At 49.6% G+C, this 15,177-nt stretch overlaps 1 protein-coding gene across 1 annotated transcript in view; it reads left to right on the plus strand.

Annotated features, from left to right (window-relative positions):
• Positions 1-15,177, plus strand: part of PTK7 (protein tyrosine kinase 7 (inactive)) — an 80,048-nt gene extending 64,871 nt beyond the window's left edge. Inside the window, exons 16-20 of the mRNA XM_017547325.2 lie at positions 288-520; positions 1,846-1,926; positions 11,974-12,125; positions 13,551-13,729; positions 14,161-15,177. Of these exons, the coding sequence (XP_017402814.1) occupies positions 288-520; positions 1,846-1,926; positions 11,974-12,125; positions 13,551-13,729; positions 14,161-14,321 (806 nt within the window). The 3' untranslated portion in view covers positions 14,322-15,177. The remainder of the gene's footprint in view (positions 1-287; positions 521-1,845; positions 1,927-11,973; positions 12,126-13,550; positions 13,730-14,160) is intronic.

The raw sequence follows: 15,177 nt of genomic DNA on the forward strand, positions 1-15,177 counted from the left end.
AAAAAAAAAAAAAAAAAAAAAAAAAAAAAAAAAGATGTGTTTACCGTGAGCCACCAAAAATTCTCATGCAAGTCACCCTTTGGAAAATGCTGGATATTAGTTCAACTCTTTATTTTGCTGTTGGAAACACTGAAGCCTAAGGAGGGAGGGGGTCACAGCAGAACTGGGTCTCGTGCCCAGCCCAGGTGGGTGGGTCCCCACTGTCGGAGAGGCTAGGCCCTTCCCTCAGGTCAGGGGCTGCCTCTGCCTGGGTGAAGGTGGCTGGCTGACTCAGACTGTACCCACAGGGAAGAGTGAGTTTGGGGAGGTGTTCCTGGCAAAGGCTCAGGGCTTGGAGGAGGGAGTGGCAGAGACCCTGGTACTTGTGAAGAGCCTGCAGAGCAAGGACGAGCAGCAGCAGCTGGACTTCCGGAGGGAGTTGGAGATGTTTGGGAAGCTGAACCATGCCAACGTGGTGCGGCTCCTGGGGCTGTGCCGGGAGGCTGAGCCCCACTACATGGTGCTGGAGTATGTGGACCTGGTATGCTGCTGGCAGAGGATGCGGGGGTCTCGGGTAGGACAGTGTCCTACAAAGGTGGGAGTCGGGCTGGAGCACCCTGAAAACCTTGTCTCATGCTGTCTCAGCTGAGCCCTCACCTGCCTGCTCTTATACCTTGCCCACCTTGCGATGCTCAGCTTCTGCCTTCCCTGCTCTCGTGGGGTCTTGGTAGGGCAGTGTCCTACAATGGTGGGAGTCAGGGGCTGGAGCACCAGGAGAACCTTACCTCGTGTGTTCTCAGCCGAGCCCTCGTCTGCCTGCTCTTACACCTTGCCCATCTTGCGATGCTCAGCTTCTGCCCTCCCTGCTCTTGGATGCCTCCTTTTCCTTTATCAGCACCCTATCTTTCCATCTGTATCTCTGGGGGTTGGTCCTAAGTTGTTCTGGGACTTCTCACCCTCACACTGCAGGGATGCCTTCCAGGTCATCTTCTCTGACTCTTGTTTCTTTGGCTTGTTATTTTTTCCTCCCTAAAAGCTCGTCCCTTTTTTTATTTTATTTTTGAGAATAAACATGTCAGAACCCTCCTTCCTAGCACCACTTGTGGCATGAGTGTTACCCCAGCCACCAGCCTTCTCCTCTCCACTCAGGGTGTCTTTCCCAGAGCTGGCCCTTCCTCTTCATTCCCCAGCTGGTCCTGGCCCTCAGCCCGTGGTCCTGAAACTTCTGCTTCTCAAATCCCTAGCTCTGGAGCAAGAGTGGGCAGGAGTCCTGTCAGTCTTTCCATTAACAAGTACTTATGAGGCTGGGCACGGTGGCTCACACCTGTAATTCCAGTGCTTTGGGAGGCTGAGGCAGGAGGATCACTTGAGGTCAGGAGTCTGAGACCAGCCTGGGCAACATAGGGAGACTCTGTCTCTACAAAAAATTTAAAAACAAGTGCTTATGAATGCTTTATGTATGTTTCTGCTGCTGGCGTTCTCCTCTGTTCGTTTCTATTAAATTATAAGCTCTGGAGGACAGGAGTTTCCTCTCAGGAATCTTTGAGGAAAGAGGGTAGGGGACAGTTTTCCTCCTGGCTCACTGAGGATAGGGTCTGTGTTGCCCCACCTGTCTGGGGGTTCCCCTTGGGGTAGAAATGCCAATTCTCTTCTCTTTCTGACTGAGAGAGCCTCTAGGAGGCGTCTCCTGTATATATTTAAATTTCTGCACTCCCAGTGAACTTTCCCTGCGGGAAAGGGGCCCAGGCTAGCTTAGCCTTCTCACTGCTTCCCCAGGCAGGAATTCTGTGAGCACCTGCTTGGTCTGAGGCTTACAGCCAAATGGCTGTGCACTGACCTGAGCGAGATGCCTGGCTTTTCCCTTAGGGAGACCTCAAGCAGTTCCTGAGGATTTCCAAGAGCAAGGATGAAAAATTGAAGTCACAGCCCCTCAGCACCAAGCAGAAGGTGAGAATGGGGTGAGGATGGGGAGGGAGGGAGAAGGTATCCAGGGCTGGGCCAGGAGCAACAGAGGCACCTTTGTTGATGACTCCCTATAGGCCAGGCCCTCGGTTAAGAACTTCACGTGTGTTACTGTAATTATCATAGTGGTCCTCTGAAATATATACTACTATCCCCATTTTGTGGATGAAGACATTGAGGCTTTGGAGGTTATATGTCTCAGGTCATGTAGCCTCAAAATGGCTTTGCATTGCCATGCTGGCTTCACAGAGAAGAGCTACCCTTGGCCCTTGCCTCTGGGCAGGAGCTTGCATTGGAACAAAACACCTCCCCACCGGCTGTGAGCTCTGCACTGGGGAAGCAGCAAGCAGCCTGAGTGCAGGGGCCTGCTGGGCTGGGTGTGGGCCTTCAGCTCTGAGTGGAGAAGAGTGTGAACGGGCTGCCTGGGTTTCACCCTTAGTGGTTTTCACTTTGCCCTCTCCCTTGGGCTGTAGCTGCCTAGCATTTCCTTCCAGTTTTCTTCCTGCCTTCTGGGCAGAGGTTGCTCTGGTACAGAGCCCCATGGTGGAGCAGATCTTGGTTGAAACAGTGAAGAAGGGAAAGCTTGCCTGCTACCCCCTGCCACCTCGGTCCATACCTTTCCAGTGCCTGGGACTTGCTGTGGCCTGGCCCCTTCTTTCTTCCCTCAGGTTCTTCTTGCCCATAGCCTCCTCCTCTCCCCTCTGAAATGATCTACTTCCTTCCATGTGACTGGGGAGTCTGCTTCCAAGCTGGCAGTGAAGTGACCTCATAAACCAAATCAGAGCTCAGGGCAGGGTAGGCAGAAGGCTCTGCCCTTTCTCCCAGGGGACCATTCCTTGCCTGGTAGGCTGTCCCAGGTCACAGACTCTAGAGGCAGAGCAGAAAGGCATGGCTGGCAGACCAGGATCAGTCAGGTGAATGGGACCCTGGCTGCCCCCAGTCTCTCTGGGGAAGCAGCTCTGTGCGCTTCAGGCTGGCCCCCTCTTATTACATGTGAATTTACTAAGACCCAGATAGGACAAGTGACCTGGCCTCCTGACATCACATCCCTATCCCCATCCCCGTGAAGCTGCAGGAACTGTGTATAGTGGCTTTAGAGAAGAATCCACAGAATCGGACTTGCTACTCCAGCTCAGTGAGATTTCAGGACTAAAGAGCTCACAAATTAGGATACTCACAGAGCCAGTGAATCCTCACTGAACCAGGTGTGGCCCCAAGGGCCCTTGGGAATACATAATTAAAATAGGCATCTGCTAGGTACGGTGGGAGGCTGAGGCAGGAGGATTGCTTCAGCTCAGGAGTTTGAGACCAGCCTGGGCAACATGTCTCTACAAAAATATAAAAAGTTAACCGGGCATGGTGGTGTGCCTGTAGTCTCAGCTACTTGTGAGGCTGAGGAGGAGGAATCACTGGAGCCCAGGTGGTCGAGGCTGCAGTGAGCCGTGATTGCACCACTGCACTCCAGCCTGGGCAACAGATTGAGATCTGTCTCAAAGAGAAAAAAAATTGACAGGCATCTTACCCTTGGGGCACTTAAGATGTAGTCGGGAGATTAGGTACAAGAGTATGACCTGTGCCTTACATACTTGAGGTAAAACGGAAAGCAAGTGGGAGGCATTAGGAGATGTCGAAGACACCCATGTCCTTTAGGTGGACAGATGGCTGTGGTTAACAAAGAAGTTTTCCTGGTAGAGAAAACCATTTGAGTTCAGTTCTCAAGGACAGGAAGTACTTGAATGGCAGGAAGGGGATGGCTTCAGGAGTCAGGGGAGTCAAAGTGGGATTCTCTGGCTGGGATGGACATAGGCTGCCAGGAAGTCAGTTACCTCTCTCATGTCACCTAAGGGACTGTTTGATTGCAAATCATCACCACTTTTGCTAAACATCTTTTTCTCACTTTTTTGCCATAGCATCTTAAATATGATGGGGCAGCTTTAATAAGTTGGGCTCTACACTCTCCAAGGACAGTATTCTGTGGCAGATAAGGAGGATGCTTTTTTAAAAAATGGAGGCCAGGCATGGTGGCTCACACCTGTAATCTCAGCACTTTGCGAGGCCTAGGCTGGTGGATCACTCAAGGCCAGGAGTTCGAGACCAGCCTGGCCAACATGGTGAAGCCCCATCTCTACTAAAAATACAAAAAGTAGCTGAGCCTGATGTTGCATGCATGTAATTCTAGCTACTTGGGAGGCCGACGCAGGAGAATCGCTTGAGCCGGGGAGGCAGAGGTTGTAGTGAGTTGAGATCATGCCACTGCATCCCAGCCTGGGCAACAGGAGTTAAACCCTGTCTAAAAAAAAAAAAAAGCAGATTTCTGGACCATGACTCAGAATGAGGGAATCAGTATTTGAGAGTGAGGTCTCAGGACCTGAATTTTTCAAACAAGCTCTCCAGCTGATTCCTAAGCTCATTAAAGTCCAAGGAGCCCTGGTGGAGACTAGTAGCTTTGAAATGCTTTTTGATTATAATCCCTTTTAGGAAATGCATGTAAGCCAGATGGAGTAGTATGTGTCTGTAATCCCAGCTACTTGGAAGGCTGAGGCCAGAAGATCCTTTGGGCCTAGGAATTTGAGGCCAGCCTGAGTGACATAGCAAGACCTGCATCACTTAACAAGAAAAAATATCTCATGATCTAGTGTTCAGGTTTATGTAACTAAAATTAAACTTTCACAGTGTTGTGTTTGATGCACTTGATGTTTCCTGCCTTATCTTCCTTTTATCTATTTTTATTTTTCGTAGAGATGGGGTCTCGCCACGTTGCCCAGGCTGGTCTTGAACTCCTGGGCTCAAGCAATCCTCCTGCCTCATTCACCTAAAGTGCTGGGATTACAGGCATGAGCCACCGTACCTGGCCTGCCTTCTATCCTTTTTTTTTTAATTCACTGAATTGGTTTCAAGACCCGTGTAAGTCTCGATCAGCAGTTTGAAAAGGACTGCTTTTGGGGATTCCATGAAAATGAAAATTCTTGGGAAAGATATACTAAAACTTGTAGGTACTTTATTGTGCTAGTTATGTAGTGAGCTGATCTGTCACTTTATACTCCTAGACCTAGGAGAACAAAAGGGGAAAAACTTAAGTTTGTTTGTTTGTTTTGAGACGGAGTTTGGCTCTTGTTGCGCAGGCTGGAGTGTAATGGCACGATCTTGGCACCACAACATCCGTCTCCCAGGTTCAAGCGATTCTCCTGCCTCATTCCCCCAAGTAGCTGGGATTACAGGCATGCGCCACCACACCCGGCTAATTTTGTATTTTTAGTAGAGACAGGGTTTCTTCTTGTTGGTCAGGCTGGTCTCGAACTCCTGACCTCAGGTGATCCACCTGCCTCGGCCTCCCAAAGTGCTGGGATTACAGGCATGAGCCACTGTACCCCGCCAAACTTAAGTATTTAAAGGGAGGTGGAGTGGTAGGCAGGGTGTTCCTTGGCCAGCTAGAGTTGGAGCCAAAGTGTCATATTGGGTGTGGGTGGGCTGAGGGGAGCCTCAGGAGGATTTTAAGATAGCAGTGAGTAGCGATAGAAATCAGAGACATGGTCCTGGGTGTTGGCATAATGGTAGGTAATACCTTTTGGTAGCTGATAAGATGGTGTCAGAGAACTGTAACCTGTGATTGCTCCATGGATCACCTGTGAGCTAATGACGCAATGAGAAGCAGGATCAGCTTAGCACACCTGGTGGACCATGCTTTATGCAGTCAGATGCCATGCAGGAAACAGAAGGCCCCTTGTGAGAAGATCTCAGTAGTGTCACAGTGGGTTAGCCAGAACATGGGCAAACCCCTGGGGTGTTAAAATTGGAAAGGAAGGAGTGGGTCTGATCTTTACCAAAGAACGGATCTTTTATAACAGTATTTGAGAATTAATCCAGTGGTTATCTGATGGCGTCTTGCCCAGCATCAAGGAAAACACCTAATTGGCTTGAGTCTAACAGAATTCTCTTTTACTGCCCTTGCTTAGCCAGTATTTCCAGAAGCGCCACCTCTCTGGAAAGATAGCAAGTCAGTTACCATGCCAAATCTACCTTCTTCTGTTTCCCTTGACTAGGAGCAAAGTGTTTAGCTTGTGAGCCAGATGAGAGAGAGCAGGCCGAGGGGACTCACAAGTCTGCTGAGGCCACATTACCAAAGCCTCTGGCTGCCGCTTACAAAGAATCAGGCAAGGTTGTTCAGTGCCCTGGGATTTGGAAGCCTGAAGTGAAGTTGGCTCTGTTTATGAGGCCACTGAAGCAGCCTGGCCCCTTTACCACCAGTGCACTTGGGGCATTCTGAGGATGGTGCTCTCGGAATTATTTTAGGGATGTAGACTCTGCTTTTTCATGGAGACCGCAGTGTACTTCCCTGTACTCAGAGAGGCCCAGTAATCCTGGCAGGCCCATCCACCCACCCTGTTCTTAACTCTCCTCATTGGTTAAATGTTTAATTGAAAGCTATGCTGAGATTTTATGTCTCCACTGTTGATAAAGAAATGAACCAAAAACGGTCGGGCCTGGTGGCTCACGCCTGTAATCCTAGCACTTTGGGAGACCGGGGCAGGCAGATCACTTAAGGTCACTTTGGGACCAGCCTGGCCAACATGGTGAAACCCTGTCTCTACTAAAAAATACAAAAATTTGCTAGGCGTGGTGGCACGTGCCTGTAGTCCTGTTACTTGGGAGGCTCAAGCACAAGAATAGCTTGAACTTGGGAAGTGGAGGTTGCAGTAAGCTGAGACTGTGCCACTGCACTCCAGCCTGGGTAACAGAGTGAGACTCTGGATGAGGCTTTCCCCAACTCTAATTGCGTCATTCATTTAGCACCTCTGCATTAATGCACTGCCTGTTAGAGCCTCAGGCAGCACTGATCAGGATAATGATGGGAATGATTCATATCTCTGCTGGTCAGTACAGCCGTCACTAGCTTCATATGGCAGCTGTACACTTGGAATTTGGCTAGACTGACAGAGGAACTGAATTTTTATTTTATTTTATTTTATTTATTTTTTAGAGACAGAGTCTTGCCCAGGCTAGAGTGCAGTGGCAGGACCTTGGCTCACTGCAGCCTCCACCTCCTGGGTTCAAACGATTCTCCTGCCTCGGCCCTCCGAGTAGCTGGGATTACAGGCATGTGCCACCACACCTGGCTGATTTTTGTATTTTTTGTAGAGATGGGGTTTCACCATGTTATCCAGGCTGGTCTCGAACTCCTGATCTCAAGTGCTCCTCCTGCCTTGGGCACCCAAAGTGCTGGGATTACAGACGTGAGCCGCCACACCTGGCCTGAATTTTATTTATTTTATTTTATTATTTCATTTTATGAGACAGGGTCTCATCCCATCACCCAGGCTGCAATGTAGTGGTGCAATCATGGCTCACTGCAGCCTCGACCTTTGGGGCCCAAGTGAACCTCTCACTTCAGCCTCCTAAGTAGCTGAGACTACAGGCACCCACCACCACACCTGACTAATTTTTAAATTTTTTCTAGAGATTGGGTCTCACTACATTGCCAAGGCTGGTCTTGAACTCCAAGGCTCAAGCAATCCTCCCACGTCTGCTTCTCAAACTGCTGGAATTACAGGCTGGCGTGAGCTACTGTGCCAACCCAGAACTGAATTTTAAATGTTACTGAATTTTAATTAACTTAAAGCCAGGCGCAGTGGCTCATACCTGTAATCCCAGCACTTTGGGAGGCCAAGGTGGAAGGATTGCTTGGGCCAGGAGTTTGAGACCAGCCTGGGCAATGAAGTGAGACTCTGTTTCTAAAAAATAAAAATAGGCCTGGTGTGGTGGCTCACACCTATATTCCAGCACTTTGGGAGGCCACGGCAGGCGGATCACTTAAGGTCAGTTCAGGGCCAGCCTGGCCAACATGGTAAAACCCCATCTCTAATAAAAATACAAAAATTAGCTGTGCATGGTGGTGGGCACCTGTAATTCCAGCTACTCAGGAGGCCGATGCAGGAGAATCACTGGAACCCAGGAGGTGGAGGTTGCAGTGAGCCAAGATAGTGCCACTGCACTCCAACCTGGGCAACAGAGCGAGACTCAGTCTCAAAATAAATAAAGTAATCAATTAAATAAATAAAAATAATTAGCCAGGCATGATGTTGCATGCCAATAGTCCCAGCTACTAGGGAGGCTGAGGTGAGAAGATCACTTGAGGCTGGGAGGTTGAGGATGCAGTTTAACTGTGATTGTGCCACTTCACTCCAGCCTGGGCAACAGATACCCTGTCTCAAAACTAAAAACAAAAAAAAAAAAAAAAAAAAAAGTTTTAATTAAATTTAAGTAGCCACATGGGGATAGTGGGTACCATATAGGACAGCACAGATTTAGACCGTTGTTTTAAAATATTTTTGACTGAGACCTACATTAGCAAAAAGTGCATTTTGCATCACAACCCAATACACACATATGTATATATTTTTAAAATGAAAACGTTTCATGAATGCTGCTCTAAGTGTGATGTGCTCTATTTTCTGTTCCCTTTCTTTTTTTCTTTAACGCTGGCTAATATTCCCTAAATTGGTTTAACGACATACAGGTTGTGACCATAGTTAGCAAACCACCAGTGGAGGCGTGGGGCCCACAGGGATGTCACCGGCCAGTGCCCAAGAAAACTGAGAAGAGATGTCTGTGGAGTGTCCCCTCTCCTAGCACTCAGGCTTGGCATCTCTGCTGACCTTCCTGTGACCTCAGGGAGCCAGGCAGGGGAAGCTACTCTGAGCCAGCTAGGGATGCTGAAGGGCCAGCTTAGGAGCCAGCAGCCCCACCTCTGTGCCCACTGGTGGGCAGACAGTCCATCAGCAGTGATGTGACCCAGATAGGCAGCTGCAGTAGTAGGGAAGGGCCAGGCTTTGGCACTGGGTTGACTCTAAAGCCTCGACATGGGCCCTTGGATGAAGCTGAGGCTGAGCCCTGCCTCACAGAGCGTGAGTGGGGAGAGGCAGCCAGCCTTGTGTGGGGTGTGGCACACAGCAGGTGCCACAGCAGGTGCTTAGCAAATGACCCTTCCCCTTCTCTGTGAATGGGTGGTTTCTTACTTGCACTAAGTGACCTTTATAGGGGCTACTGCCCCCTATGAAGAGCCTTGCTTTGGCCAGCCCCGTTATATTCCACCATCACCCACTGTGTATGGCACATGGTACTCAGTTTTGTTTTTTTTTTAAAGAGAGACAGGATCTCACAATGTTGCCCAGGCTGGCTTTGAACTCTTGGGCTCAAGCAATTCTCCCACCTCACCCTCTTGAGTAGCTGGGACTATAGGCGCCTAGCTTAAATTTATATTTGTTCATTGCATTAATATATACTTTTAAAATGTTAATGTAATTTAGTTACATTTCATATGTAGTGTATAATATATTCATATGGCTCAAAATTCAAAAAAGAGCATTAATGAAAAATCTCCCTAACTCTCTTATACTTTGGAAAATAGTTGGGCATTATTTGTATAACTAGAGACATTCATATTCTAGACTTGCTCTTGGCTATCTCAGAGAAATTCACACATGTGTACATCTATAAAAATGTTTCTAGTAACACTGTTTTTAATAGCCCCAAACTGGAAGCAACCCATTGGCATTAGAATTATAAGTATGAGGCTAGGTGCGGTGGTTCATGCCTGTAATCCCAGCACTTTGGGAGTCCAAGGCAGGCAGGTCACTTGAGGTCAGGAGTTCCAGACCAGCCTGACAAACATGGGGAGACCCCGTCTCTACTAAAAATACAAAAATTAGCCAGGTGTTGTGGTGGGTACCTGTAATCCCAGCTGCTTGAGAGGGTGAGGCATGAGAGTCACTTGAACCTGGGAGGCAGAGGTTGCAGTGAGCTGAAATCATGCCACTGCACTCCAGCCTGGGCGACAAGAGTGAGACCCTGTCTCAAACAAGATATTTATAATGAAAGACAGAAGGCTGGGCGTGGTGGCTCATACCTTTAATCCTAGCACTTTGGGAGGCCAAGGCGGGCAGATCATAAGGTCAGGCGTTCGAGAGCAGCCTGACCAACGTGAAACCCCGTCTCTACTAAAAATACAAAAATGCCCGGCGCGGTGGCTCAAGCCTGTAATCCCAGCACTTTGGGAGGCCGAGGTGGGTGGATCACGAGGTCAAGAGATCGAGACCATCCTGGTCAACACGGTGAAACCCCGTCTCTACTAAAAACACAAAAAATTAGCTGGGCGTGGTGACGCGTGCCTGTAATCCCAGGTGCTCAGGAAGCTGAGGCAGGAGAATTGCCTGAACCCAGGAGGCGGAGGTTGCGGTGAGCCGAGATCACGTCATTGCATTCCAGCCTGGCGACACAGCGAGACTCCGTCTCAAAAAAATAAATAAATAAAATAAATAAATAAATAAAATTAAAATAAAAATACAAAAATTAGCCAGGCATGCTAGTGCGCACCTGTAATCCCAGCTACTCAGGAGGCTGAGGCAGGAGAATTGCTTGAACCCAGGAGGCAAAGGTTGCAGTTGAGATTGAGTCATTGCACTCCAGCCTGGGCGACAGAGCGAGACTCCTCCTCAGGAAAAAAACAAAACAAAATGAAAAAAACAGACCGAGTCCAATGATTTTAAAAAATTAATCTGGCTGGCCCAGTGGCTCAGACCTGTAATCCTATCACTTTGAGAGGTGGAGGTGGAAGAATTGCTTGATCCCAGGAGTTTGAGACCAGCCTGGGCAACATAGGGAGACCCTGTCTCCAGCCTGGGTGACAGAGCAAGACCCTATCTCAAAAAATTAATAATAATCATCACCTTACAGTGTTGGCTGGGCTCACGCCTGTAATCCCAGTGCTTTGAGAGGCTGAGGTGAGTGGATCACCTGAGGTTGGGCATTTGAGACCATCCTGGCCAACACGGTGAAACCCCATCTCTCTAAAAACACAAAAATTAGCTGGGCATGGTAACAGGCACCTGTAATCCCAGTTACCTGGAAGGCTGAGGGAGGAGAATCACTTGAACTCGGCGGGAAGTGGGGATGGGGGTGGAGGTTGCAGCATACTGAGATCACACCACTGCACTCCAGCCTGGCCTACACACACATATTTTTTAACACAACTAGTAGAAAAGATAGACTTTTGAAGTAAAATAAAAAAGAAACAACCTGTAAAGGTATCATCTGTGATAGGGCATGGGGCTGCTCACCTGAAATCCCGGTGCTTTGGGAAGCTGAGGCAGGAGGATTGCTTGAAGTTAGATGTTTGAGACCAGCCTGGGCAACATAGAAAAGCACCATCTCTATAAAAAAATTTTTTTTAATTAGAAAGTAAGCTGGGGCTGGGCGTGGTGGCTCATGACTGTAATCCCAGACCTTTGGGAGGCCAACGCGGGCAGATCACAAGCTCAGAAGTTCAAGACCAGCCTGGCCAACAGAGTGAAACCCTATCTCTACTAAAAACACAAAAAATTAGCTGAGCATGGTGGTGGTGAGCATCTGTAATTCCAGCTACTTGGGAGGCTGAGACAGGAGAATCACTTGAACGCAGGAGGCAGAGATTGCAGGGAGCCACGATTACACCACTGTACTCCAGCCTGGGTAACAGTGCAAGACTGTCTCAAAAAAAAAAAGCTAGGCATAGTGGTGCACACTGATAGTCCTAGCTACTTGGAAGGCTAAGGTAGGAGGATTGCTTGAGCCCAGGGGTTTAGAGGCCGCAGTGAGCTGTGATCACGTCACTGCATTCTAGCCGGGGTGACAGAGCGAGACCCTGTTGCTTGAAAATAAAAATTATCAGCTATGATTTTGCCCACTTATTTTTCACTGGACAAGTGGTTACTGTGTGTGTGCCCCTAGGCCCATGTGCCACTCACTTAATCTGACGCTTGGCTGTGTGTCAGCATAGTGTCAGACACTTTATTTTGCTTAATTCAGTCTTCCAGCAACCCAGGAAGGCAGGTACTGTTATTATCCTCTTTTTACAGAGAAGGAAGCTGAGGCTGTTGTGCTTCTGGGCTTCCTAAGCAGCACAGCAATAGCATTGAAACCCTGCCAAGGGTTGTGTTGAGGGTGGTCACCTTGACGCCTAGTCCTGGGCTGCTCTAACAGGCCCCTTTATCTCCCCAGGTGGCCCTGTGCACCCAGGTGGCCCTGGGCATGGAGCATCTGTCCAACAACCGCTTTGTGCATAAGGACTTGGCTGCTCGAAACTGCCTGGTCAGCGCTCAGAGACAAGTGAAGGTGTCTGCCCTGGGCCTCAGCAAGGATGTGTACAACAGGTAGAAGGGCATGTGTGGGGTGGGGGCTCCTTCTTTTTTTCCGGAGGGTGAGGGGCAGAGGACAGACGGTTTGGAGGTGTGGGAAAGGGTTTATTACCTGCTGAGTCCAAAGCTGGAGGGCCTGGAATAGGGAAGAGTTTTCCCATCCTTTTTCTAAGAGTACAGCAGGTGGCCAGGTGTGGTGGCTCATGCGTGTAATCCCAGCACTTTGGGAGGCTGAGGCGGGTGGATCCCGAGGTCAGGACTTCAAGACCAGCTTGGCCAAGATGGTGAAATCCCTTCTCTAATAAAAATACAAAAATTAGCTGGGCGTGGTGCCTGTGATCTCGTCTACTTGGGAGGCTGAGGCAGAGAATTGCTTGAACCCGGGAGGTGGAAGTTGTAGTGAGCCGAGATCGAGCCACTACATTCCAGCCTGGGTGACAGAGTGAGACTGCATCTCCAAAAAAAAAAAAAAGAGAGAATATAGCAGGCTTCCCAGCCAGTGGGCCACAAGTCCTTGACGGTTGTAAAATGTCTCTAGTGATTAAATAAATATATAAATAAATAAACCTTTTTCTAAAAAAATAGGCAAACTTGGTAAGGATTTTTATATAGTCTAATTTTATGGCTCCCTCTGTAACTTCCTGAGCTCAGTCTTTATTATTTTGAAATCTGAGGCTGACAGCTCAGCACCCATGCCAGAGCTTGCTCCAGAGAGCCTATGTGGGCTCCACAGCACGGCTGGGAATGTCCCCTCAAGTCCCCCAGTTCCACGTCATCCCATTTGTCTATCGCTGTAGTGAGGATTGGTTTATCACTAATAAAGCTCTTTCCATTTAACGGTTCTTATTTTTTACATTTTTATATGTATGACTGTTAGCTTTTCTGTTAACATTTAGGCAAAGTTTGATCTTTAGTGGAATTTTATTTATTTATTTATTTTTTTGAGACGGGGTTTCGCTCTCCTTGCCCAGGCTGGAGTGCAATGGGACAATCTTAGCTCACTGCAACCTCTGCCTCCTGGGTTCAAGCAATTCTCCTGTCTCAGCATCCCAAGTAGCTGGGATTACAGGAGTGTGCCACCACACCTGGCTAATTTTTTGTATTTAGTAGAGACAGAGTTTCACCATGTTGGTCAGGTTGATCTCAAACTCCCGACCTCAGGTGATCCACCCGCCTCAGCCTCCAAAGTGCTGGGATTACAAGCGTGAACCACCACACCCAGCCATTAATGGAATTTTTTAACCATCAAACCTGTGTGGTTGCCTCCAGATTTTGTCTAGTGTACTCCCGTGCTCAGGACACATGACCAATTTCTTGGTGTCTGTATGTAGAAAGGCTGGATTCCAGCTTGGGGATGAGTTCCAGTCGGGGAAGATGAGGCTGCAGCGACAGGCCACGCTTCTCATCCCACCTCACCCCTGGGTTGCTTCTCTCCTGCAGTGAGTACTACCACTTCCGCCAGGCCTGGGTGCCACTGCGCTGGATGTCCCCCGAGGCCATCCTGGAGGGTGACTTCTCTACCAAGTCCGATGTCTGGGCCTTCGGTGTGCTGATGTGGGAAGTGTTTACACACGGAGAGATGCCCCATGACGGGCAGGCAGATGATGAAGTGCTGGCAGGTAGGCAGCCGCATGGCTAAGGGAGGATTCCAGGTGGGCCCCAGATGCAGGTCCTGCTCAGGGCCCCAGGGCCAGTTCAGCCTGCCTCCCCTCTCAGGGTTGCTACTGAGCAGGCACACAGATACGGCCACGCTGATTGTTAAAATACTGTAATACTTTGATATTGGCTGGTAAATAGCCTTTGCCCCTAGTACCCACTCCAGCCACTCTGCCGCCCACTTCAGCTCCTATGCATGGACCCCATCCTACCAGCCAGAGTGAGTGGGGTCAGGGGAGTCATCTTTTTTCATTGCGAGTGCCCACCTACCACTGCCCAGCACTGCCCCAGAGGCATCCGTGGGTGGCTGCTTGTAGGAACTGCAAGCTCCATAAAGCGTTGCACAAGCTGTTGAATGGTTTGGCCAGCATTGCACCTGCCGTCTTCCCTACAGATTTGCAGGCTGGGAAGGCTAGACTTCCTCAGCCTGAGGGCTGCCCTTCCAAGCTCTATCGGCTGATGCAGCGCTGCTGGGCCCTCAGCCCCAAGGACCGGCCCTCCTTCAGCGAGATTGCCAGCGCCCTGGGAGATAGCCCTGTGGACAGCAAGCCGTGAGGAGGGAACCCAGTGGGCTGTGCCTCAGGATGGCGTGGGCAGGGGAGGACATCTCCAGAGGGGAGCTCACAGCATGATGGGCAAGATCCCTGTCCTCCTGGGCCCTGAGGCCCCTGCCCTAGCGCAGCAGGCATTGCTGAGGTCTGAGCGGGGCCTGGCCTTTCCTCCTCTTCCTCACCCTCGTCCTTTGGGAGGCTGACTCGGACCCAAACTGGGTGACTAGTTGGGCCTTGGGCTGGGCAGTTTTCTCTGCCACCTCTTCCCCTATCAGGGACAGTGTGGGTACCTCAGGTAACCCCAATTTCTGGCCTGCTACTTCTCCCCTTAACTGGGTCCAACTCTGCCACTCACCTGCCAACTTTGCCTGTCGAGGGCGAAGCTTGGGATGACCTGGGTCTGGGGGGAGTTCCTTACTATTCTCAAGTTCTGGGCACACAGGGTTAAGGAGTCTCTTGGCCCATGGGTCCCACTTGGGGGTCTAGACCAGGACGTTAGAGGACACAGCAAGTGAGTCTGCCCAACTGTGGGCTGTGCAGGCTGACCCAGACCCATGCCTCCCCCCACCCTTCTCTCCTTTCCTCATCCTAAGTGCCTGGCAGATGAAGGAGTTTTCAGGAGCTTTTGACACTATATAACCCGCCCTTTTTGTATGCACCATGGGCGGCTTTTATATGTAATTGCAGCGTGGGGTGGGTGGGCATGGGAGGTAGGGGTGGGCCCTGGAGGAGATGAGGAGGGTGGGCCACCCCTACCCCAAACTTTTATTGTTGTTTTTGTTTGTTTTTGTTTTGTTTTGTTTTTTGTTTTTGTTTTTTACACTCGCTGCTCTCAATAAAGAAGCCTTTTTTACAACCTG

This window comes from Cebus imitator, unplaced genomic scaffold (genome assembly GCF_001604975.1).
Source record: "Cebus imitator isolate Cc_AM_T3 unplaced genomic scaffold, Cebus_imitator-1.0 Scaffold197, whole genome shotgun sequence".
In the NCBI taxonomy this organism is placed as follows: domain Eukaryota; kingdom Metazoa; phylum Chordata; class Mammalia; order Primates; family Cebidae; genus Cebus; species Cebus imitator.